Below are 26,967 nucleotides of genomic sequence, written 5' to 3'. Positions count from 1 at the left end.
ATGCACAATTTTTAACTGGTTTATTTGTTTATTTGTATTAACTTTTGTATTAACTAAATATTTTCTTTTATTTACATTTTCAGCTTCAAAAGATTTTTGTCTCTACATGATCTATCGTAATGAACCATTTGAAAAAAAATATCATTATATGTTCATTTTCTCTTCTCTTCCTCTCTCTCTCTCTCTCTCTCTTTCTCTCAGTGTCCAACCCATGTGCAAAGATGAATTGCGCTTTCCTTTGCCTCCTGAACCCCAGCGGGGCCAGATGTGTGTGTCCTGAGGGGAGAATTCTGCTGAACAGGACCTGCACGGACACCAACATCTCAGGTACATCTGTCAAAACGCGCTCAGCAGGATGCTCTTACATCACTAACAGAGCGCCAGCGCGACCCTGAGAGGCCCCGGCATGTCAAACTCAAATGTTTCACTTGAGTGATTTTGACTGAAGTGTTTACTATTCTGGGCCCTTTGCCCACACACGCAATACACCCGAAGCCTATGTACTAAAAAAGACAGCGAGTGTGTTGCTAGCATTGATTCAGTCAGAGTGGATGACTTATTTGATTAACGGTGCTTGCTAAGGCGAGCCTTCTGTATCTTTGAACCACCTTAGAGCACCCTAGAAATGGGAGTCAGATGTAGCCTAGGACCATTAATAGACTGTTTATTTATTTATACTTTCTAAAATGTATCAATATACAACAAATTAGGCAAAACAAGATATAAAACTTGCATGTTAGAAACAAACAGAATGTATATAACAACATAGTTATACATTTTTGATACAAAAAAAATTAAATGTTAAGACTGATCAAAGAAATCTCAAATCAAAATGTAACTTGCAGATGCATATTTTCATGCATCAAATAATTGAAAAATCAAAATAAATATAAAATGTAGCCCCCAACACAAAAATTATTAAATAAATAAATGCAATTTAAAAAAAAGGTCATTCTAAAAATTCCCAGTTATCGCAATAACTTTCTGCATTTTTATTTTTCATGAATCTTGATGAGCTAATAGTATATCAGTTGCGATATGACAAATATCAAAACACATCAGAAATCAGAACTAAATATGTTTTACATCTTTTTCAAATTAATATACATTATTTATTATGAGAATATTATATTAATATGCAATATTATTTGTATAATTTATATTAATATGATATATATATTCCCTATATACTGGTTCTATAAGCAACTAAATACATATAATAATATCCTTACTAATTATAATTAGCTTTAATAAAGGATTTATGTTTTAGGAGATCTTTGTCATCCGGCCTGTGAGAACGGAGGTCGCTGTATCACCAATGAACGAGGGGAATCGCGCTGCTTCTGCTGGCCGAATTACTCTGGGGAACGATGTGAGATCAGCCATTGCAAGGACTACTGCCTCAACGGAGGCACTTGCACAGGATCTCCACTAGGTGAGCGCTATTTCCTATCTGCAACTGGACATCGTTTGTATTGTGAATATTTTTGTGCCTCCTTTCTACTCATGTTTCACCTTCATTTTATGGTAAACAAGTACACTAGCTATTTAGAGAAAAAACTTTCTTTGCAAAATTATTATTTGTTGCGAAATTGACACACACACACAAAAACAACTATTCTACACATAAATATTGAATTGTTTCAGGTTTTCTCTAGTTTTGTTTTAAAATGTAACAATTAATATTTTATGATCAGAATCTTGTATTGTGCAGAAACGTTCACAAAACGATCAGGTACAAACATGGTTTTCTTGGTGCCCCTCGTCTGCTCTCAGAATTCAAAGTAGGCTACAGGCAGACATCTGATTCAGGAGGGATTTCTCAGTCTTTTTGCTTTGTCTGTTCAGTGAAGAAATGCAGCAGAAATATACAGCACCTGTGATGCCTTGGGTTGTTTCAGGTCATCCTGAGTTATCTGAATAGTGTGAAATGATAAACAAGCAAGCATATTGTGAGGTTTCATATTACAAGCACCAAATTAACCCTGATTTGCTTAAGGTGGGCATTGTTCTTATAGATGTTAAACTCCGTAATAGCTTTTTCTCAAGAAATAAACCACAAACGTGACAATTCTGTCATCATTTACTTTGATGTCATTCCAAAAACGTATGACATTCTTTTCTGTGTGAAACACAAAAAAGAGAACTTTAGCAGAATGTTCACGCTGCTCTTTTACATATAATGAAAGTAAATGGTGACCTGTTGTTGGCTCAAAAAATTAATTGAAGTGGCTAATTTGACTTGTATGCTATATTACAAGTCTTCTGAAGCTAATGCCAACCACTGATTTTTAGAACTTAAAATGGTATGGGATTTTTTTTTTTTTTTAGGTATTATTATAAATACATTTATATAGTTCTCACTGCAAATACATATGATCATTTTATTAAATAATAGTATTGGTATTTTAATTTAAATTATAAATAAAAGAATATTATAATTAAACAATTTTAATATTGTATAATAATAATATTATAATTAAATTAATATATAAAATAAATATATATACATATACAAATAAAAATATATAATGTTCATATGGAAAAGAGCAGCATGAGCATACAGCTAAATGTCTCCTTTTTTGTTCTATGTAAAAAAGAAATTGGTCTGGAACATGATGACTGTGGGCAAATAATGACAGATTTTCCATTCCTTAAAGGGATAGTTCACCCAAAAATTTAAATTCTGTCATTAATTACACTTTAATTACTCATTAATTATTATGTGCGCCAAAGACTGACAGAGAAGAGAAGAAATTGCTGAATAAAGACTTTTTTGTTTTCTTTTTTTTTGAGCTTCATAAAATTATGGTCGAATCACTGATGTCACATGGATCATTTTAACAATGTATTTACTACCTTTCTGGGCCTTGAATTTGTCAGTTGCATTGCAGTCTATGCAGGCTCAGAAAGTTCTCGGATTTCATCAAAAATATCTTAATTTGTGTTCCGAAGATAAACTGAGGTCTTACGGGTTTGGAACGACATGAGAGTGAGTAATTAATGACAGAATTTTCATTCTTGGGTGAACTATTCCTTTAACATACCTGACTGAAAGACTGCATACACATGGACGTCGGGGTTTTGGACAGGTAATTAAATAGTTGGTAATTGTTCCAGCTAACGAACGTTATTGAAATTCCCCTGACGCATGTACGCCAACTGCTGACAGCCTGTTTCCCAAAAGTGCAGCGTCATGTTCACTCACTGTCTGTTTGTTATTGGCTGTTCAAGCACATGAGAAGACACCAGATATTCCTTTGCCCATTTGTTATCATAACCTCTACGAAAAATATATCAGTGTGAAAGCTTCAGGAAGGTGTTGTGCAAATCACTCCCTGTTTAGACTTTTTATTTTGAAGGATATTTTGGCAGGAACCAAAGTCTGGATGGAAATCATTTGGAGCGCGTTAATGTCTGAGAAACAGTCCGGAATTGTTTCTGTTGGCGTCTTTGCGTTAAAACTGTCATTCGCACCAGCTGGCAGATGGACCACCAACAGTAGGATGAAGATCCCTTGGCTTTGAGTGTGTGTTGAACGTGTGAAATCAATGCCCAACAGATGTACTGTCACACAAATCCCTGCTAGAACACTCAAATAATCATATTCTGTTGGCTAAGAAAGCAAAGACTAGCATAGATAACTGTGATTTGCAGTATTAGCCTGCAAATGAAGTACTGTACTATCAAGGATGTTATTGTTACTGTTTTTTATTTGTTTTTTGTTTTGTTTTTTTGTTGTCAGTAAGTGCCTGTTCATTTTATTCCCTCACAGGCAGTGTTATTTTGAATTAGTTTTTATTTTTATATTTTCAGGTTTCATTTTAATTTAAGTTTTAGCAGTTGTTATGAGTTAGGGTTATGGTTTTTTATTGGAATTATTGCTTTTTGTAAATATTTCTGGTGAGCTTTATATCATTTTCTGACCTGTTTCTACTATTTTGTCACAAGAATGTTCTTCACTGAAACACTACTAAAAAAAGTGAATTATATCGCATATACATTACCGTTTATGGTCAGTAAGATTTTTAATTTTTCTTTTAAAGAAATTGTTATTGCAGTATTATTTACATACTATTATAAAAATGTATTTTAATTTTTTTTGTTTTGCATTTTTATTTATTGTGTTGCTTTTGTTGTTTTTAATATTTCTGTTTAGCTTTAATTTATTATTCTTTTCATTTTAGTTTAAGTTTTAGTAATTTTATGTGCTTTTGTTATTTTATTGTGTATTAGTTTTTAAAATTATATTTAGTTTTAATTTATTTTTCATTATGCACGTTTTATTTGTATTACTATTTTTAATTTTGCATTTATTTTTATTTAGTTTTTTTTTTAGAGTTTCAGTTTCATTTTAATTTTAGTTTGTTTTAGTAATTGTTGCTTTTGTTGTTTTTATAACTTTTAAATGTTTTTATTTAGCTTTAATTTATTTTTTATTTTATTTTAAGTTTAGTAATTTTATGTGCTTTTGATATTTTTAGTGTGTCTTTTTAAATATATATTTCTATTTAGCATCAATTTATTTTTCATTATGCACTTTGTTTTATATTTTAGTATTTTATTTTATTTATATCTTTTTCTGTTTTTATTTAAGATTTCAACCTAGTATTTTCTTTCAGCTTTATTTTAATTTACACATTTTTTTTTTTATAATTCTACTTAACAGTAACAACACAATATTTGTCATATTTTTGGGTCCTACATATTTTCAGTTATGACTTTCTCAGTTTATCATGAGCAGGGCAAATATATTCAGGTCAAGTTAAATAAAAAAATAAAATAAAATAAACGGTTATCATGAGCAGGGCAAATAGTTAAATTGAAAAAATAAAATAATAATAATAAAATTAAATTAAAATCAGTATTGCATAAAAATGATCCAGCCATGCTTAGAGTCACTAAATGAATGTGTATGTTTTACAGGAAAGCCCACGTGTCGCTGCGCTCTGGGTTTCACTGGTCCTCTGTGTGAGAAGCGTGTTTGTGATGGTTACTGTCTGAACGGAGGCACCTGTGACATGACCCTGGGGAACCAACCTGTGTGCCACTGTCTGGCAGAATACACCGGAGAACGCTGTCTACACCGTGAGTACCAGTCTGTTTCATGAACCAACTTTTTTTTGCATTCATTAGCTCAGTTCTGATATCTAGTGCACTATTTAGGCGTCGAAGGCCTGTTCAGTCAGCTGCTTATGCAGAGTATCACACTGTTATCTTAGTCAAACTTTGTGAGAATCGCTGTTTCGACACTTATAGCACTTGAAATCTAAACATTTTAGTTGCTGTGAAGAAGAGGTAAGTTATGACAGGAAGTTAGCATACATTGCTTCATATCAGTCATAATAATCGTCTTTCTCTCTGTCTGATGGCAGATATTTGTCACCATTATTGTGTGAACTCCAAAGGCTGCACACTGTCCGGCTCGGGACATGTGGAGTGTGTGTGTCCCACCCGCTACGAGGGGCCGAAATGCGAGATGGACCGGTGTATTCGCTGCCGAGGGGCCCCGTGTATCGTAGACGAAGAGACTGGAGACGTCGCCTGCAAGTGTGTATTCAGTAAAGTGGCATTAGCAGTTTAGCACTAATTCATTATATAATATTATGCAATATATCTAAATGTAAATATAAAATAAGTGTGAAAATTAGTGCTGTCAAACGATTAATCGTGATTAACTTCATCAAAAACAAAAGTTTTTGTTTGCATAATGTATCTGTGTGTGTACTATGTATATTTATAATGTATATATATAAATGCACACACTTGCATGCACAGTATATATTTAAGAAATATATGTTATGTTTATGTATTAAATATATTTATATATATATATATATATATAATATAAACTATATGAATATAAATATATACAGTACATGTAAATATTTTCACAATATATATTGTATGTGTGTGTCTTTATATATACATAATAAATATATGTGGTAGACACACATATTATGTAAACACAAACTTTTTGGTTGCAATTAATCGTGATTAATCGTTTGACAGCACTAGTAAAAATAAAATGTACAATTTTATATTATTGTATAATGTAATAGTACAAATATAAAATAAGTGTAAAAAATATATAATTTTATATTATTGTATAATATAAGAGTACAAATATCCAACACATATGTTATACCCCCTATATTTTATGTTTTAAATAGACATAAAATAAAATGTTGTGTATGCATTTTTATTATAATATCCTATACATATTTTTTGTATACTAAACGTTTGCCTTGTGTTTTTCAGTAAATTGCTTACACTGCTTTCATCTCGCTTATGACTTTTGATTTTTATTGTGCAGGCTTTTTTCCAAGTATTTTACTAATATTTTTATTATAATATCCTATACATATTTTATTTAAATAGACATAAAATATGTTATATTATTTGTAACATTTCATATTATATACATATAAAATATTATTGAAATTCTAATTATAATAAAAATTATTATATTATATAATAATACAATATATTATAATTATATTTTACTAATAATTTTAATTAATATGATTTTGTAAATCACGATGGCTCCCAGTTCCAACATTGTTAGCTTGGCTTTGAAAATGTGACCGAAATGTTTGCCTTGTTTTTTTCAGTAAATTGCTTACACTGCTTTCATCTCGCTTGTGACTTTTGATTTTTATTGTGCAGGCTTTTTTCCAAGTATTTTACTAATAATTTTAATAATTAGTAACTCATTTTTACAAATATAAGTAAAATTGTACAAATATTCTATTATTTTATATTGTTTGTATATAAATATTTTATCATATACAATTGTCATATAATTAATACATGTATATTCATTCTATATATGTGTATGTTTAGTATATTTAACAGTATATTTAAATTTTTTTTTTTTTTTTCTGCGTATAAACTCAATTTTTGGATCAATTCATATGATTGATGATTTAATCATATCATATCAAGATGAAAAGACAAAATTTACATTGAAATTCATCGCTGTTGTTGATCACGTGTGTTCGCAGCTGTACGAACGGCAGAATCGCAGCCAGCTGTCAGTTGTGTGACGGATACTGTTATAACGGCGGAACCTGCCACCTCGACTCCGAGACGGGCCTGCCGTTCTGTCAGTGAGTAATTTCTTAATAGCTTTCTACAGCAACAAATTGCCTGCCGTTATTTAGATTCATTCCTTTTAAATTGCTCCCTCCGGCAACCACTTTAATAGGATTTTTTTTTTCTGCTCATCTGACTTGGGAGGATGAATGTTTTGTAAAGGTGAACAGGAGAGAGGCAGTATTATAGCAGAAGAGTGAATTATCATAGCAGGGGTCCATAATCTGCCACTTATATCAACCTCTATATTTGTATGTTAGAGAGAGGCAGAGAAACCAATGAGAGACTCCAGTGGAAAAAAACAAGCACGGGAATAAAACACAAAAAGACTGAGAAGAAAACTGTAAAACTGAAGAAACAGAAGTGATTCTGCTTTCTAATTCATTTAAGCTCTTAAAGGGACAGTTCTAGAGAGAAAAGGCCTTAAAGAGACAGTTCACCCAAAAATTTAAATATCATTTCATCCAAATCTCATTTCTAAACATGTATAACTTACTTTCTTCTTCAGAACACACAAAATAAGTAGTAGTCTATAGAAGAAATTAAGTCACTATTTTGCAGGAAATTAAAATGAACAGGAAGTGAAGCTTTATAGCTTCAATAAAGGATGCAGATGTGCAATTAAAGTATTGTAAAAACGGTTCATAGAACTTATTCACTATGTTCTTAGAGATCTAAAGCCAGACAATCATTTTGTGTGAGAAGTCATTAAACGCTCTGTAAAGATCAGTGAGTCATCCAGGTTTATAAATGAATCATTCAGATGGGTTTGCGAACTGAATCAACTGATTCATTGATCTAAAAGAATGATCTATTCATGAAATCAGTCTTTGCTACTTTTCTCACAAACGCACCAACACGAGTTCATAAACAGTTAGCCAATCATAACAGAGCTAATTTACATGTACTTTTAAAGGTACAGTACCAAAACAGCCTATTTCTTTTTTAAAAGTTTGGTAAATAGTATAAAGAATTAAATTACAACAGTTTCAGTACAAGAAACCTTAACATTATTAATGGAATGCTAAGTTTGTTATTGCTTGTGTCACCAAATTTCTAGAGAGAAAGAGACTATGGAAGTGAAGAAATTAAAAATAAATAAATAAATGAATTACTTTCTAGTTAATTAATATCGAAAAATGCCTTAAAGGGACAGTACACCCAAAAATTTTAATTTAATTTCATCCAAATCTCATTGCAATTGTTTTTGACTTAATTTCTTCTGCAGAACACACGAAAAAAAAAAATATATATATATTCTTAAGGAGAAATTAAATTACTATTTTCCAGGAAATTACAATGAACAGGAAGTTAAAAACTCAGTAAAAGGTTGGAAAGTGGTCTAAAAGAACTAGACTACAACTTTTTGGAATGCTGAGGATGTTATTTCTTGTGTCACCAAATTTCTAGAGAGAAAAAGACTCTAAAAGTGAAGAAATAAAAAAAAAGGGTTACTTTCCAGTTCATTTATATTGAAAAATCCCTTAAAGGGACAGTACACCCCAAAATTACAATCTCATTTCATCCAAACCTCATTGCAAACCTTTATGACTTCTGCAGGACTGTTATGGCCCATAACCAGTTTAAGGTTAATTCGTTAATTCCAACATGAAAATGAAAGGACACAGGCCGAACATATTTGAAGAATCACAACACCTGATGTGAATTTCAAGACGCCTCTATTTAATAGTTTTACGGAGTTCAACTTAAACATTCAAGAAATAATACACAGTTCACAAAGATACATGAACATCTCTACTAGATACTAACAAAGAAAGAATCATTCAGAATAAAGTACTCACGGGTAGGAAAGCTAAGAAAACAGACTCCTAACTACACCTGTCCTCGGGACAAAGTTCTTACCTGTCTCCTGAAATAAAAATAAGAACGGGTGAGTCTTCCGGGCAACTGCTTCCCTCGCTCAGTTCTGACTAAATAAACAAAACGTGAACTAATAATAAATACACTACCCGCTACTGATAAGTAGAAAGAAAAATATCACATATCAAACACAAATTTACAAGTTAAACCTAAGCGTAATAAAAAACGATGAGGGAGACACTAACGAGAACAATGGGAAGCGGAACCACAGAGAGAGAGCAAGACCGCCATTGTCGCCTCGCAGCCTTTTATCCGGAGTCCTTGCTGACGTCACGTGACTCTCGAAGAATGGGAATCTCCCCACAACGCCACCTATGGGCTTAGAATATAAATGTCACACAGATACACGTAACAAGGACACATGGAGAAAAAAAAAATCTCAAGGAGAAATTAAGTTAGTATTTTCCAGGAAATTACAAAGAACAGGAAGTGAAGCTTGGTAGCTTCAATTTAGAATGCAGACGCGTCATACAGCTATTGTTGTAAAATGGTCTAAAAAAACTAAATTACAAAATTTTGGTGCAAGAAACCTTGACATTATAAGTGTAATGCTAAATATGTTATTTCTTGTTTCACCAAATTTCTAGCAAGGAAAAAGTTTATAAAAGTGAAGAAATTAAATAATTTCTATCAACAAATCCCTTAAAGGAACAGTACACTCAAAAAATGTTCTTTCATCCAAATCTCATTGCAAACCTTAATGACTTCCCTTCTTCTACAAAGTTACTATTTTCCAGGAAATTACAATGAGCAGGAAGTGAGGCTTTGTAGCTTCAATTAAGAATGCAGATGCGCCATACAACTGTCTTAAAAATGGAGTTTGTGAACAGAATCAACTGATTCGTTTTCTCAAAAACACACCAAGACGAGCTCATACATGGCTAGGCAATCACAACAGAGCTCATTTACTTATAGTCTTAAAGGTATGGTAGCAAAGCACCCTGTTTCTTTCTAAAGCTTAAGAAAAGGTTGCAAAAAGGTCACAAAGAAGTAAATTGCAACATTTTATTCTGCATGAAACCTTGATATTATAAGAGGAATGCTAAGTACATAGTTTTTAGTGTCACCAAATGGAATTGCGAATATAATAATCGCTTTTAAGCAAGTGAGAGAAACCGACCACAATGAAATGGACAGAGAGTGAAACCATTTTTCCGCTAATAGCGGCCGCATTCAAATCCTTTTTACATAAAATGACTGAATCTTTTATCCTTTGAATGTAAAAGAAAAAAAAAAGAAAGAAAGAAATTGACAGATGGATGGTATAAGAAAGCCACAAAACTGTTGAGCCATTGTACAGCTGCTGAATCTCTCAGAAATGATTTGAGTTTTGTCTGGCTGCTGTGAATCCCTCACTGATGGAGTCTTTACTTTCCTCTTCAACACACAATAAACCCTACCAGACTAATATATATATATATTTTTTTACCTGCCTCCATTTTTCTTGTTTGCCAAAGGCATTTTAGCTGGAGGAACAGGAGATGGTGCTCCCTCAAAAACATTCAGAGGACAAAATAAAATCATTATTTTCCCTGAAGTAAATCAGCCTGAATGGATAAAACCAGTGAAAATGAATGGGATGCCAAACATCAGCCCTTCCAAGTAGAATAAGTATTCATAAAAGTATGAATCACCCTCTAAATGTTAAAAAAAAAAAAAAAAAAGTATCTCAAATTCTCTTCCTTTACGTGTTCTTGAAGAAAATCTTCCTGAAGATGGACACAAATCCTTTGTTGGCTTTAACCATGACACCTGGTCTTCGTTTCCGCTTCTTTTTCCCATTTCTCGTCGCCATTGATGCTCTGATAAAGCCATTGTGCCCTTCAGGGGCGAATCAATTTGCATTCAGATGATTCAATCTTGTGTTTTTCTTTGGTCGCTGAAGGTGAAGGGTTGGTAATGATAGTGGCTAGACATTCAGAGATTACCTGGAAAACTGAGTGTGTCCTGCTTATATAGACCTGCTTGATTTCAAATCACCCCATCAAAGACTCTTTTGTTTGTCTGTTCTCGATTTCATTATCTTATTAAGCAGTGCTTCACTGGAGCTTGCTTTAGTGGATCTTAGTAGATGAAGGCAGCTGGAGATACTGATAGAGTTTTGTGTTAAATTCGAACAAAGGACTTGTGTGTCCAGCAAGTTTGTGGATTGCATGACTCAAAAAGTAGACTTTCATTTTGATCATAGAAGATGTGCTTTGAGCTTTGAGTTCAAATTGGTAGATTTGCTTTGTGTTGTAAGCAGGCCCATAGTAGCTGGTTTGTTTTATAAAGCAGTATGACAGCTGATAATTGACATTGTGGATTTTTTGCAATGTGACTTTCTCCCCAAATTCTCATTACTGCAATGAATCAAAGCATGTAACATTTGACTTTTTATTATTTTTTTTATTTATTTATTTTTTTACTCCCATTGTTGTCAGCGGTGATTGACATCAGTATGAAACAAAATCTTATAATTTACATTAAATGCATTACAATAATGGGATTTAGACTATTTATTTTAGGTTTTTATTTACTGATTTATTTATTTTTGTTAATTTATTGTGCATTATGGTGATGAGAATATTTTATTTTTCTTTCATGAATATAATGAGTGATAATTTATTTTTCATTCATTTTGCCTCGCATTCATGAGATTGATTGGTTGTGTAAATGCAATAAGAATGATAATATTTTATTTTCATTTATTTTACTTTACAGTAATGAAAATGTTTTTTGTTTTGTTTTTTACATGAGGATTTATGTTAAATGTATTTTATTTTATAAAATGTATTTTATTTTATTATTTGTTTTTGCAGTACAAAAATTTATAAATTTATTTATTTATTACGGTAATGAGAATGATATTTTTTACTTTTTGCATTTTATAATAATGGTAATTTGTTTGTTTGTTTGTTTCAATGGGAATGAGATTTATTTATTTATTTAGCATTTTTGTCATGAAAATTCAATTTTTTATAAAATATTTTGCGTTATGATATGAAAAATAGATTGTTTGTTTGTAATGAGAATTAAATTGATTCATTTTGCATTATGGTCATGCAAATGAGAGGATTTTATTTATTTATTTTTGTATTTTGATACTAAACATTAGATCATTCATTCATTCATTGTAACAAGAATGAGATTTATTGATGAGATTTGTTTTGCATTACGGTAATGATAATGAGATTATTTAATTAATTTAAAATTTTTGTATTGCAGTTATTGTCATGAAAATGTCACAAAGCAAAATATTTGAATAGTCCTAAAAGCAGGATTTATTTGCTTTATGCAGCATAGAATTTCATATATGAACTATTACCCAGGCATGTTCTTAAGAGGTTTCATGAAATTCACCCTAATGTTTGTGAAACTGCTGAACAATATTCATTATTAATTTTAATGTTCACATCTCCCAGCCTTATACAGAAGGCCATTACAGCCTCCGGGTGTTTTGAGTATGTTGAGTATATAGTTTGAGTGTATTTCGGGTCTTGTTTCTGTTGTGTTGTGCTCACGTCTCTCCTCTGGTCTCGTTGCGTTCTCCTCAGTTGCCCGTCCGAGTTTAAAAGCCCGAGGTGTGACGAGAGAGCTAACCCGTGCGATCACTACTGTCAGAACCAGGGCGTTTGTTCCCTCACCGCCTATAACAAACCTCGCTGCAAGTAGGTCTTCCTAGTTCATTCAGTTTCCAAAACATTCCAGAACATTCCCACAATCCCATCCGCCACGGTCAGCATGCGTCTGGGCTGTTCGTGGAATGAACACGCACAAACATCGCAAACCAACGCGCACAGCTTCCAAGAGCACGTTTCACATTTCGCATTGCACTCCGCTTTTCCGGACACACGCCGCCATTTCTCCGCACCATGCTGTAGGTGTGCGTTTCTCAGTGTTTGCTTCATTTGTATGTTTATCATGACTGGTGTTTTTGAATATGTATTAGTGGTTATAGTTCTGCATATGCTGAGGACAACCTGTCTTTGATTGCTCTTCTAGTATCCATTATTTATCATCTACTTTTGTTGAAAAATTCATAATTTCCTTTATTTGTTCTCTTTCCATTTTGCTGCTCTTCTTTGTTTTTCCTTATTTTACATGTTTTTCAGCTTTTCGTTTATTTTTTAAAATGTTGCTTATGTTTAAACAGGGCACATTTCACAAATATGGTACACTGGTGTGTCATGACTTTTTTCCTCGCAAAAATAAATAAATAAATGTATTTATTTATTTATTGTTTATTGTTGTTTATTTATTTATTTGTTTGTTTGTGAAGACTATTAGATGTGTTTTATAAACTAATATATAACATAAAATTGACCCAGCATGAAAACCTGCTATATTTCAATGTTGAAAAATGTCTGTATCCTCCCCTTAAAATAGTTAGTTTATAAAGTTATGGCATTATTATGTCTAACAAATAAAATGATATTGCATAACAGCATATATATATATATATATATATATATATATATATATCATATCATATCAAAATAAAATGTGAAATTAATAAAATATGCTATGAGCATATATACACACATCACACAAATAATTTTGATAGATAGATAGATAGATACAAGCATTTAGTTTTATCCAGCAGAATAATTTTATCTAGAAGGATGTTCCCTCCACGATCTGTTTCTTCTAGATGTTCTGTCACCTCCTTCAGACAGCAGTGCATCATGTGCATCCTCCTGCAGGAAACAGAATCCCTATCCACAGGAAGTTTGATTAAATATAGTTTTCAAACAGTTTCATTCACGCCACCATCTCTCATAAGCCCATAATCTCTCACATCCCTGCAGTTCTGCTGTGGACTGCATGCAGTTTGGATCCAGGAAGTCCCTTGTCACACAAACACACACTTTGCATGTGTCTCAAGTAAAAACAATGCATCCCTTGGGCTGGATTTTACACCACCTCCTGTGATTTACACTGTGTGTATCATTAAAACTTGCTTGTCAAAACCAAAATTATTATAACAAATGATACCATAATAATGAATAAAGGAAACCCAGAGAGAAAAACCTAATTATTGAGGTATAAGGGGTAAATTAAAACTGTTATTTTGTATAAATCTAATCAAATGCTGATTTGAAGAAGTCAATGCATTGTCAATTTTATCAGCTGTGATATTTGTTTCTGTTTCTCTGTTTACAGGTGCTCTGCAAACTGGTCAGGAACACAGTGCGAAAGACCCGCGACCAAGACCAACCGCTCCGAAAACTTTAGCGGGAGTGAGTGTCACAAACACACATACTTGTGAAACTTGGCACAAATATACCAAAAAATATATGTAATGCCATGAATATTGGGTGAAATGTTGTTTGTAATTAGATCGCTCTGATTATTTAATTATTTTATACTCAGCATTTCCCATATTGTCCACCATTTTGTATGATCATCGCAATGCATTCTGGGATTGCCTTATTTAAGCAAATTAGAATTTGGCCAAAACAAAGTATGTTTAAATGGTGTAATTCCTTAATTTGACATTAGTCAGTCAGGAGAGAAAACACTATTCTTCTCTTCTGTCTGAGTTTGTAGTGATGAACTTTCCCCTAATCGCCAGTCAAACAGTTTCAGACTGTTGAAGAGTTGGCATTTTAGACGTGTTAGCGAAGAGAGATTAGCCATTAGCATCAAGGGTGTGAAAACTTTCGAAATTTGAAAATCGTGGTAATATGAGAAAAATATAAGTATCTCCTGTAGCTTCTGAAGGGCAGTACAAATGTACATATCTTTATTCTGTTCAAAAGTTTTCACCCCCTGGCTCTTATCATTATGTATCACTAAATATATAATGTATACAAAATAGGTGCATTTGCACTCATATCACTTCCGTGTAAAGTGCATGTAACTTATTTATTTATTTTTTCTGTTCTTACCTTTTTTTATTTTCAGGAAGTATTGCCATAATAGTGCCTCTAGTTCTTCTTGTATGCATTATCGCCGCTGTTGCAGTGGGCCTCCTTATTTGCAAAAGATGTCGAAGGTAAACACATAAACAAATCTGTAATTAGCTGGATTAGATGTCTAATCAGAACATTACACATCTGATTTATTGATAATGCTGTAGAAAATCTCGTAAGCCAGCTGTGCTTCAGCGTTTAACTGGTGTGCTAAATACTCCTGTGAAAACTATACAAAGATAATACACATTTATCTCTTCACAGAGGTAAGCAGGTTCAGCGGCAGCCCATGGCGAATGGTGGCTTGAACGTGGAGATCGGGAATCCGTCCTATAACATGTACGAAGTTGACCACGACAATCACGTAGATGTGGGAAGCTTTCTTCACCCCAGCTTCACCCTTGACCCTCATAAGGTACTAAACGAGTAGGAACTGTAAGTACTTAACATCACTTTATGGATTAAATTGACGTACTCTAAGTGGGTTTGACGTAAATTACATAATCTGTTGGTCTTGAAACTTTTTTTTAGCTAATCTAATTGTGAATGACCATGTGTCAAAATTTGCGAAATGACAGTTGTTTTTCGTGAAAGTTGGTGTAAATTATTCATAAAACAATTCCCACATTAATTCGTGATAAGTTCAAAATGGCAATTTATGTAAGAATAGTTCAACAAACAATTTTTCATAAATTCGTTCTGCTGGTAATTTATAAAGGTTTTTTTTTTTGTCATTTCATTAGTTTTAGTTTTAATGCATCTAGAAAGATTTTAGTTTTAGTTATTTAAGTTATCTACGTTAACTTTAAGCGAAAATGTAAAATGAAAATAGCTGAAATAAGTTTACTTTTATATATCTTATTTTTAGTTAATATTTAAGTAATGAAATGGTGTTTTTTAAAAGTTAACGAAAATAGCCCTGATTTTTCCACATTCAAACGAATAAAAATAACAAATTTAGCATAACCAAAAATCATGAGATTGTTCATATTCACTATCCAAAAATGTCCTGAAGTGTTCCATATGGTGTGACAAGGTTTCTATCTGTGTAAAGTCTCTATGTGTTTTGCTTGGTTTAGTAAAACAGAATATTTTCTTTGTTCTCTTTTATTTATCCAACGTCCCGCAAGGACATTTAGTCTCACGGGACCGATTTCTTTCCCTCAAATCAATTGAGTTCACAAAAGTAGAAGAGAATTGCTGCAATTTAGTTTTAAACTCTGGCTTTATATGTAATTTGGGTTCCAACCAGAATTCCCCAAATTATTTAGTCTATTTTATGGTTTTAATCTGCAAGTCTGTTTAAATATACAATGTTTTTAACGGTTTTGCTTTGTTTTTCAGGGCTGGTGTGTGAAGTCAAGCGACCTACGCAATTTACCCCCCGCACGCCCAATGACTGCACACACTTTACCCATCCAGAACGTTCCAAAGGAACTCATTCCAGGACAGGTGGATTCCAGAACTCTTTAATACGATGCATTTTATGATTATTAAGAAAATAAACCAAACTAAAACATCATTGTATTTTTCCAGGCCATGAACTATTCAGACCCCATCTATTCAAAGATGACATACCATGACGGACAGCACTGTCGAAAACCAGTCATCAACCTCGACATGAGACGCGATTTACTCCCAAAGAGACTGGAAACGACGATTCGAGAAACGGCGGCGTAACCTAGCTTTTCCACAGCCTGCTTTGTTTTTGTTTTATTTTATAAAGATCTGTATAAAATGTATAAAAAAAATTAACTTTTTATGTCCAGTCAGGTTAAATCATCTCACTTTGCGTCCCACATACTGTATATGTGCCGGTTTTCGTTTTAATTTCTTTCTGTTGCAACCAAAATATCTTTTTATAAATGACAAATGCAGTGTTTTTCTTTGCTTTGTGACTTTGTAAATGCACTACACGAATACGAAAAAAATGAAACGGACAAAGCTGCTCAATCTTAAAAGGCTTTATATACATTTAAAGAGAATTTTATATAGGTTTATTTACCTACACACTATGTATATGTTTTCCTGTTGGTGAAACAATCACCAATGCCTAGATATTCCCAAGTTGCCTCTTACATTTAGCAGTATTAGGAAAAAAAGAGACACTTATTTAATAAATGCATCATGTGCTCATCACAGATTTTATTTTTGATATCTCTCATTAATGTTTCTCGCATATGTTTATCTTTAAGTTGACCGGTGTTTCCAGGCGCTTCAAATATGCAGTCAAACCAACCCACGATGGTTTTTGCAACTGTACAACTTGAAAAACATGTTATTTCATTTTCATATCGCAAATGTCTTTAAGCACTTAAAAGGACTGGAAATGGATTTTGTCACATTATAGACTCACTTTCACTCACTGGTGAAACGACACACGCGGGACTCTTGTAATGCCATGTTTGATGAAAAAACACATTCTCTGTGTAAATGTACACAACTAGAGGAGGAGAAAAAAGTTTTATAATTTTATAGTTGATTTGTACGTCCGGTTTGCTTGTATTTTATGGAAATGTATTAAATGTAGAACTTTTATACAAAACGATGTACACAGTATATTGGTCCGTCTTCACTTTGGGTTGAAGTGTTTTATAATTATAAAATAAACTAGCTTGATATTGCACTGTGCAATCGTACAGGTTGCTGTTGTATAAGGGGAAATGAAGGACATTTATCGTTTAAATACATATAGATACACCTTATGTGATTTAGGACCAAGAACTACGAAATAAAATGGGTTTTCTTGCCATTTTCAATGCGTTTAGTTGTTATTGAAATATAGGCCTGCACTGTTGTGTAACTTATTTGCATACCTAAATGTATAAGAACAATGGCTTATTCATGTTGCGTGTAGAATTCTTCCTTGTTTAACAGGTCCACTATAATTTCCATTTCAGGAGATTGGTGAAGATGTCGTTACCAGAGCAATTTGCAAACAACCTGGAAAAACAGCTCAGAAAAACTCCAAAATTTCGCACGTTGCCATTCACCGTTTTATTAATCGGACTGGAACTGTTAATGGATCAGGAATTTTCATGCCCATGTACCCCAGGCCTTAACATGATATTGATCAGCTTCATCTTTCTTGGACCTGCTCTTCTGGCACTGACTGTGATGATGTTCATGAGAAGGCCTTGCAGATGTAAATCGCAGAATGTCGCAGAGCTTTTTTTATTTAGTCTGATTCCGCCTTCATTGTGGATGTTTCTGTTGTTGTTTGAGGGTAAATATGTAGCGTGTGGCATGGCACACTGGGAAGGAGATTACGTCTTGGATGAAGAGCTCCAGATTAAATGGTGCAAACCCACTGGAATGAGGGATGCTGGAGTGAACGAAACAGAACTACGAGAACTGACCGAAAAAATCACTTTCTACTCAAGGGTGAGTCTACGTTCACATTTTATAAAAAAAAAAAAACTTTACAATGATTTTACGACACAGATATTTTATTAGTTTTATTAGTATTACAGGTGCAGCTCAATAAATTAGAATGTCGTGAAAAAGTTCATTTTTTCTTGTAAGTTATTTCAAAAAGTGAAACTTTCATATATTTTAGATTCATTACATGTAAAGTAAATCATTTCAAAAGTTTTTTTGGTTTTAATTTTGATGATTAGAGCTTACAGCTCATGAAAGTCAAAAATCAGTATCTCAAAATATTAGAATATTTACATTTGAGTTTGAATAAATGACCATCCCTACAGTATAAATTCTGGGTATCTCTTGTTCTTTGAAACCACAATAATGGGGAAGACTGCTGACTTGGCAATGATCCAGAAGACGAACATTGACGCCCTCCACAAAGAGGGTAAGTCACAGAGGGTCATTACTGAAAGGTGTGGCTGTTTATAGAATGCTGTATCAAAGCATATTAAATGCAAAGTTGACTGGAAGGAAGAATTTGGGTAGGAAAAGGTGCACAAGCAACAGGGATGACCGCAAGCTTGAGAATACTGTCAAGCAAAGCCGATTCAAACACTTGGGAGAGCTTCACAAGGAGTCGTCAGAGGCGTCTTACCCGGGCTGTGGAGAAAAAGAACTGGACTGTTGCTCAGTGGTCCAAAGTCCTCTTTTCAGATGAAAGTAAATTTTGCATTTCATTTGGAAATCAAGGTCCCAGAGTCTGGAGGAAGAGTGGAGAGGCACAGAATGAGAGACACCAGACCCAACAATACAGATGAGCTGAAGGCCACTGTCAAAGAAACCTGGGCTTCCATACCACCTCAGCAGTGCCACAAACTGATCACCTCCATGCCATGCCGAATTGAGGCAGTAATTAAAGCAAAAGGAGCCCCTACCAAGTATTGAGTACATATAAAGTAAATGAATATACTTTCCAGAAGGCCAACAATTCACTAAAAATGTTTTTTTTTTTTTATTGGTCTTATGAAGTATTCTAATTTGTTGAGATAGTGAATTGGTGGGTTTTTGTTAAATGTGAGCCTAAATCATCACAATTAAAAGAACCAAAGACTTAAACTACTTCAGTCTGTGTGCACTGAATTTATTTAATACACGAGTTTCACGATTTGAGTTGAATTACTGAAATAAATGAACTTTTCCACAACATTCTAATTTATTGAGATGCACCTGTATAGGCTACCATGTTGTAGTGTGTAGTTACTATGGTTAGCATATCAAAATTTGTGGTTACCATGGTTTGTTTTTGTAGTAAAATCATGGATAGGCTAACTTTTGTAAGGGACTTAAGTTGAATTCATTAACTAATAGCTTATAATATGAAGGCTGTACTCTACAGTGATTTTTATCACTTGATATCAACAAAACTATTTAACTAGGCTACTTGTCAACAAAATTACTTAACTACTCACATTTACTGTTGTGCATGAGTTTGAGTGTGAAAGGCAGTTATTTCAGCGTTGAGTAATTTTGCGTGAGGGCAAAAGATTTCCATGTGCAAGTTTGAATGTTGGTTGTATGCTCTATGGTTAACACTAGGCTATTAATTGCAGAAATATGTGGAAAAGAAGGCATGTTTTAGGATTATCAGTAGGCTACTGTTATTCCATCTTGTCACCATTATAATCTTTCATTATTTTTAATAGCTCTCAGCTTTAGCGTTACTGTCGGTCCTCTGCATTTCCATCTTGACTGCCATCATTTACAGTGACTGTAAGAAGAGAACAGTGGAGCAAATGGATAAACGCAATGAACCAACACAACAAACATCTCTCAGCGGCTCAGAAGCGGAAGTACAGCAACAACCAGTTTGAACACTTAACTAGCCTATACATTCCTTTTCCTCCTTCTTTGCATAGCAATTCGTCATGTTCATTTTAATGTACATTTTAACTAATTTATTATTTTCTTCCATTTTTACTTCTTAACATTTATTGCTAGCGTTTAGTGTAGGTTTGACTTCTGTTTCCTGCATTGTACTGTAATAATTATTCCTGTGAGGATTGACTACAACATTAGTTAGGGACTTCTGCTAAGATCAGAGGTGGACAAAGTACACAACTCCATTACTTGAGTTGTACATATACTGCTGGTCAGATATTACTCCATTATAAGTGAAAGTTGTAAAGACCGATTTTTACTTAAAGGGTTACTCCTCCCCAAAATGAAAATTTTGTCATTAATCACTTCCCCCATGTCATTCCAAACCCGTAAAAGCTTTGTTCGTCTTCGGAACACAATTTAAGATATTTTGGATGAAAACTGGGTGGTTTGTGACTGTCCCATTGACTGCCAAACAATTTGCACTGTCAAGGCCCAGAAAGTATGAAAGAAATAGTCAGAATAGTCAATCTGCCATCAGTGGTTCAACCGCAACGTTATGAAGCTACGAGAATACTTTTTGTACGCAAAAAAAAAAAAACTACTTTATTCAACATTTCCTCTCTATCTGTGTAAGTAAATATCCTTTTTTACGTCAATGCACTGTTTGTATTGTTATGTAATACTTGCGATACTTACATTACACCTGCCGAGTACACTGACTAGCTTGTTGTTCTTTGGAATGTTAAAAACCTAATAAAAAAAAAATTAAAAAAATTAACACCCCCACAAACGCAGCATGGTAGCGATCTCACATAGCTCTGGCAGTGTGTAGATGTAGCCATTCATCCACATTTGAACCGAGTCGACGGTGAAATTTCTATGAATACAGACTGATAAGAAAAATTAAACCTGCTTTAAAACCCATTAACACAACTGTAGCTGTATAACAGCAATACTGCTTAAAAAGCAAAACAGCAAGACTTATTTGACATCAAAACAAAAATTTCAAAAATGCTGTCTAATTGCTTTTGCAGTACTTTGATGTCATACACAGAACGTTCTGTACAGTGCTGCTTCAAGTCGACACACAACAGTTCTTCCATGGCTTTATAGGTAATATTTTCATTTACACAATTTAGCAAAATCAGACGATATTGTGTCTAATGTATACCTCAATATTAGCTTCTTAACAATTTAATTGTTGTAAATTAACATCACATTTGCAACTGGTCAATGTTCACAAAAATGCTGGAAAATCACTTCACGTAACCCTACAAGAGTGATTACTTCTAGGCTGTCTGGAGAAGAAGAAAAAAAAATCACCCACTGACTTTCAGAGCTACTAAACAAGTAACGACTTTCTACTTCGAGGACCTTGATATAAATGTAGTGGGGCGAAAAGTACAATATTTGTCTTTCAAATATAGTGTGTGAAGTTAAAGTCATAAGTTTCTAGAAAAAGTAATACTAAAGCAAAGTACAGATACTCAAAAAGTGTACTTAAGTACAGTACTCAAGTAAAAGTATTTAATTACTGTCCGCCTCTAAGATCACAACAGGAACAAAACAATTAAAAGTATCGGTAACACTTTATTTTGATGGTCCCTTTTGAACATTCTGTTGACACAAAGTAATGTTACAACTAAATGTCAACAAACTCTCATAAGAGTATCAGTAGACTGTCTGCTTCATATCTACTAACTCCTTATTGTGTTGATCTCCCAACAGATATTCTACTGACTATAAGTAACTTTGCAAGAACGTGTCAACTTAATCTAACCCTAACCCTACCAGTCAACTAATACACTACTCGCACTCTAATGAGAGTTAGTAGATATGTAGGTGCAACATTACTTATAGTCAATAGAATGTGTTAAAGGGACCATCAAAATAAAGTGAAACCCAAGTATCACACAAGAGCCCAAGAGAGGCAAAAGGTCTCCTAGGCGTGTCTAGTTGTGTATGTCTTTTTGCAAAGTTTGGGTGTATCTTAAATATGACACAAACACACGACAGAGGCAAACAACAACAATTTTCAGTGAGTATCTTCCTCATGTCAGTCTCTTTCTTACACAGTGTTATCATATGCTATCGGAGCATGTGGAATTCAGCTCGCAAGTCTATGTCTCTTTAGGACATCACCTGAGCAACTAAACCAGGAAACCCAGAGTCAATGTTTTAGGAGCAAGTAAGCCGTTCAAAACTGTGGTACAGTGATGTACAATATACAAACCTGTTTAGTGTTTAAGACTTTCACACATGATCATATTTGGACCTTCATGTTTCTTATGTATATGTGTGTGATTGATTACATTGAATATATGTGGTTATATATATATATATATATATATATATATATATATATATATACTTATAAGTACAGTTCCATCCTTTCCTGCATCCAGTACTGCACAGCTGCAAGCTAGCAAAATCCTAATCTCACAATGTCACCTTTAAAAGACAAAGAAATATTATTGACATCAGTAAGCTGACTTGAAGTGGCCAACATCTCCATGGACGGACCTCAGATTACATCAGTTACTACCCAGCTCCGACTGTCTTTATTCAGTAAAACCTAGAAGAACAGGAAAAGGATAGAAAAAAGACTGTAGTGATAGACATGATGGGTTTCCTCATTTGTTGTGACTAGTTTTTCTAGAAAGCTGGTTCATTCATGTTGAGATTTACTGCATTGTCGCCTTTAAATGCTGATGCATAAGCAGAACAATACTCAGATTACACATCACACGGAACAACAACAGCCACAACGAGTAAGTAAATAATAATAATAATAATAAATAAAATGCCTGCTTATTTGGGAAAGGTGCCTTTAGTAAGACTGATGATGTTAGTAAGTGTACAGCTGCATAGATTTGTGAATTCTTTGGAATGACCTCAATGTATGTGTTGATTATGCATAAAATGTAGTCTAATCTACATTATCAAATGTATCCACTATGGGGCTCAGACCAAATGTCCTCACAAGGAGAGTACAACCTGAAAATCGTTGACCTTGTGAGGACATTTTTTAGTCCCTATGAGGAAAATTTACGAAAACGTTGCCATGGGTGTAACAAAAGTGTACCACAATGGAAAAAGTAGTTTTTCTATTAAATTATGATTTTCTTTTCCATTGTAATGCACATTTATTGTAGAAATTGATGCATCCAATCTTAATTTCCATCAAAATCTGCCACACACACATACAGACACATATATGCACACACACACTCATCGTTAGTCACGGAAGACTAACTCATCCTCATTATCATAACATGGAAGAGCCAACTCTGCACTCTTCCTATTGCCCTTTCTGTGAAATAATGCTATATTCATTTTCTGAAAAGAATAAATAATTGTCTTATTCATACAATAACACAACTATACTACAATAAACACTTCAAATAAACAAATAACTACAATCATATTATTGATGTTACTATTTATTTAAAAAATGCCAATGGGGAAATACATTACCATTGCCATATATGTTAACATTAATATTTTCTCAATTTATAGTAAAACTGTTAGACAATGTTGATTTGTGAATAATAAAAAATAATTTACTAGTCAAAAAAAAAATAAAAAATCCCCCTTGAGATGAGATGTTAAGAAAAGAGGTTAACTGAGCAATTTCTGGAGCACTTCAATGTGTCCTCCATGTGAGGGTGACAGTGGGAAAAAGTGTTTTGGAGGAACATTCAACTATCATTTGACTTAACAGTATATTATGGACTTCCTTAAGGCCGACCCTTTTAATTACCATATTGCAATATATTGTATTTTTTTCAGAATAGCAAGGAAATAAGTAGAAAGTAATTGTTGCCATATGGCAACTCCGTAGTACCATAGAGGGTTAAAAATCTCTACCCCTATTCACTACCATTATAAAGCTTTGAAGAGCCAGGACATTTTTTTTTTTTTAATATAACTCTGACTGTATTTGTTGGAAAGAAGAAATTCATATACACCTTGGATGGCTTGAGGGTGATTAAATCATGGGGTGATTTTCATTTTTGGGTGAGCTACCCCTTTAATCCAAAGTTGAAAGTACATTATATGGGCTTGATGTTTTAGATGCCGTCATCTAAATTCCAGTGTTTTGCAATGCACAAAAAAATGTGTTCCTATACGAATGAAAATGAAACCACCGTGCAAGACATAACACTAAACTTCCCTATAATTTTTTAATGTAATAAGTGAAGTTGCTTTGGATAGAAGCTTCTGCTAAATAGCAACTGCCTACCATGGCAATCGTTATTTTGCTATTATATGTTATTATATTGTAACTATCATTAATTTGTAACAGCCCATAGTTCTGTCAGTATGCATTAGAGTGGGTTGCAGTTCTACTACTGTCCTCTAGGGGCTCTAAGCGGGATACCTCCTCTAATATAAACAGGTGTAGTAGTAGACAGAGAGTAGTATTGTTTGGTTAGTTACAAATGCATAAAAAATGTTCTGATATTTTAAACATTAAAACGTTGAGTACTGATATTTAGAATTATTTAAAAATGAAGATACTTTAAATGAGAAATTAAAGCTGCCAGTAGGTGGCATCAAGTCATTGTTAATAAGTGAGTCATTGCGATTGAACTGAATCATTTAAACTTTTCAGGGAGGAAACACCGACATGTTGACAGAGACGCAAATTGTAATTATTTTTGTTGGCGAAATAGAGCAAAAACAGGCAATATTGTGTCTAAAACGTAAGTCCCTTAATATTACCATCTTGTTTATTGAACTGTTAAAATCAATATCACATTTGTAATCATGTGGAAGAAAAAAAGTCACTCTTGTGATATTGATTAACCATTTGAAATTATGTAAATATATACATTTTCTGCCACCATATCTTGAATTTTGTGATCATTCTAAATGCATTTTAATAATAGATTGAATCATGTAGTGAGAGAACACACTCTAATGTGCACGGGCACTAGTCTAACCTTCATCACGTAATGTATGCGTGCACTCTTAACGTTAGGTGTGCTTTGTTTGGTTTTGCGATATAACGTTACTCATAATAGGCTTGTTTGAGATGCGCCTCACCTCGCCTGAAATGTAGGCGGCTGCAGTGAGGGGAGGAGTGAAAACAAGGCAGACATAACTCGGACACTTTTCTAACCAGCAACCGGCTTTCTGATCTGTTCTGCGCAGATTTTGCTCATCTCAAACAAGCCTATTGTCAAACCCCACATCTTTAAAACAGCAATTACAATATTATCGCAGACAATAGCCTATTGCACACCTCTACCGAAAGATCAGTAGCTAAACTAGGTTATTATAACGCCAACATGACATGAGTACAGGCGTGAATTCACCGTTATTCTGCAAAATACAGTGCAATTTATATAAAATGTATTGTGTCCTAAGGTAAAACATTCGGAAACTCGGTTTAATTAGTTTGGCGAATACTTACGTTCATTTATCAGCGGTGGTAATGTAAGGTAATGTAATACCCATGTAATACCCATACACAGACATTTGAATCCGCCAACGGTTTCTGTCAGGCGCATGCTTACACGTGTTTTTTGGTGCAAGGCTTGTTGGGCCAACACAGATTTTTCACTTCTGCTTGATAGATTGGCTGAGCACAATTTAATATGTTCGGTGAATATATATTTTAGACCTTCAGCTAAAATTAGTACAATGTATTTTTTTGTTTGGGGGTAATTTTTGGGAAGCAATTTGAGTCAATGTTTATTTGTCAGTTTCCACAATTTTTCAAAATGTTAATTTTTTTACAGTGTATATATTAATATTGCGATTAATCGCATCATGCATGTATATATTTAAGAAAAACATTTTATGTTTATATATTAAATCTATTTATATATATATAATATAAAATATAACTTAAACAAGTAAGACACTCAAGATTGTGTTAGTGATACAGTGAGGTACAAAACAGTTTGGGTTATAGACTTTCAGAAATGGGCATATACGTTGGGGCCATTCAAGTGTTATTCATTTGCAATAACAGGACGTGTGGTCACAGTGGGTACAGCTTAAACTTTTCTCATGAACTCCCAGCCTAGCACACTATCAGTAGAATGCTAATAGTGAGATTATATCACGGATGTGGCTAAACATGTCTAAGTGCATCTCTCAACATTATGAGTGAAAATGAATTTTCACTTACAATGGAAGTGAATTTGGGCCAATCCATAAATGTTCAAATATTCAATTTTGCAGTATAGCCACAAGACTGATGATTCATAGAGTAGAAAAAACACTTAGGCCATGTGTCCACCAAAACTTTCCCACCCCCTCGAGGCTAGGGTTGCAGTGGAAAGCATGCAAAGCACTTGGCATTTTCAGCTGGCTAAAAACACTTTGGTAGACGCACAGCCTTCCTGATCTTTTCTGTGTAAAGTTATATCTAATTTTACAGCCTTGTTGCCATAAAAAATTATTTGAAAAGCTTTGTGACTCATACAGAAGTTTAAACATGAGAAGGTTGCACAGATAGTCCAGCTCCTCCAGGCTGGTACATTCACACATGCCCTCGCAAGGAGTTTTGGAGTGTCTCCCAACACATACTCAAGAGCATGGATCCCCCAAAAATGACCTTTAGCAGGCTACTGATGTGCATGTTTGGGACCAAACTGTCAGGAACTGACTCCATCAGGGTGGCATTAGGGTCTGACATCCTGATCTGTGCTCACAGCCCAGCACCATGCAGCTCGATTGGCACCAGAATTAGCAGGTCCACCAATGGTGCCCCATTCTCTTCACAGATAAGAGCAAGTTCACACTGAGCACACATGACAGATGTGAAAGACTCAGGAATGTTTTTTTGTCTTTTTTGCTTCAAATTTGTTGTGGCTTTTTTTCTTTC

The 26,967-nt window shown here is 33.7% G+C and overlaps 2 protein-coding genes across 5 annotated transcripts in view; both read left to right on the top strand.

Moving 5' to 3' along the window:
* Positions 1-17,635, top strand: part of lrp1ba (low density lipoprotein receptor-related protein 1Ba) — a 306,580-nt gene extending 288,945 nt beyond the window's left edge. For 3 of the 4 annotated variants that reach the window (XM_058759880.1, XM_058759882.1, XM_058759881.1), the window contains 10 exons: positions 202-327; positions 1,271-1,435; positions 4,927-5,088; positions 5,376-5,550; positions 7,008-7,112; positions 14,125-14,201; positions 14,869-14,959; positions 15,141-15,291; positions 16,221-16,328; positions 16,413-17,635. In XM_058759880.1, the coding sequence (XP_058615863.1) occupies positions 202-327; positions 1,271-1,435; positions 4,927-5,088; positions 5,376-5,550; positions 7,008-7,112; positions 14,125-14,201; positions 14,869-14,959; positions 15,141-15,291; positions 16,221-16,328; positions 16,413-16,556 (1,304 nt within the window). In that variant the 3' untranslated portion in view covers positions 16,557-17,635. Of the gene's footprint in view, positions 1-201; positions 328-1,270; positions 1,436-4,926; positions 5,089-5,375; positions 5,551-7,007; positions 7,113-12,515; positions 12,630-14,124; positions 14,202-14,868; positions 14,960-15,140; positions 15,292-16,220; positions 16,329-16,412 lie in introns of all 4 variants that reach the window. The other variant, XM_058759883.1, reaches the window with a different exon arrangement.
* Positions 17,636-17,688: 53 nt separating this feature from the next.
* On the top strand, positions 17,689-20,664 carry LOC131531191 (uncharacterized). Its single transcript, XM_058761780.1, has 2 exons — positions 17,689-18,260; positions 19,946-20,664. Exons 1-2 carry the CDS (start codon positions 17,790-17,792, stop codon positions 20,111-20,113), a joined length of 639 nt encoding a protein of 212 aa, XP_058617763.1. The 5' UTR covers positions 17,689-17,789; the 3' UTR covers positions 20,114-20,664.
* Positions 20,665-26,967: the final 6,303 nt, after the last annotated feature.

The sequence above is a fragment of the Onychostoma macrolepis genome, chromosome 22 (genome assembly GCF_012432095.1).
Source record: "Onychostoma macrolepis isolate SWU-2019 chromosome 22, ASM1243209v1, whole genome shotgun sequence".
Lineage (NCBI taxonomy): Eukaryota > Metazoa > Chordata > Actinopteri > Cypriniformes > Cyprinidae > Onychostoma > Onychostoma macrolepis.
The sequence above is the reverse complement of the archived record's forward strand: the minus strand, read 5'-3'. Positions and strand labels throughout refer to the sequence as shown.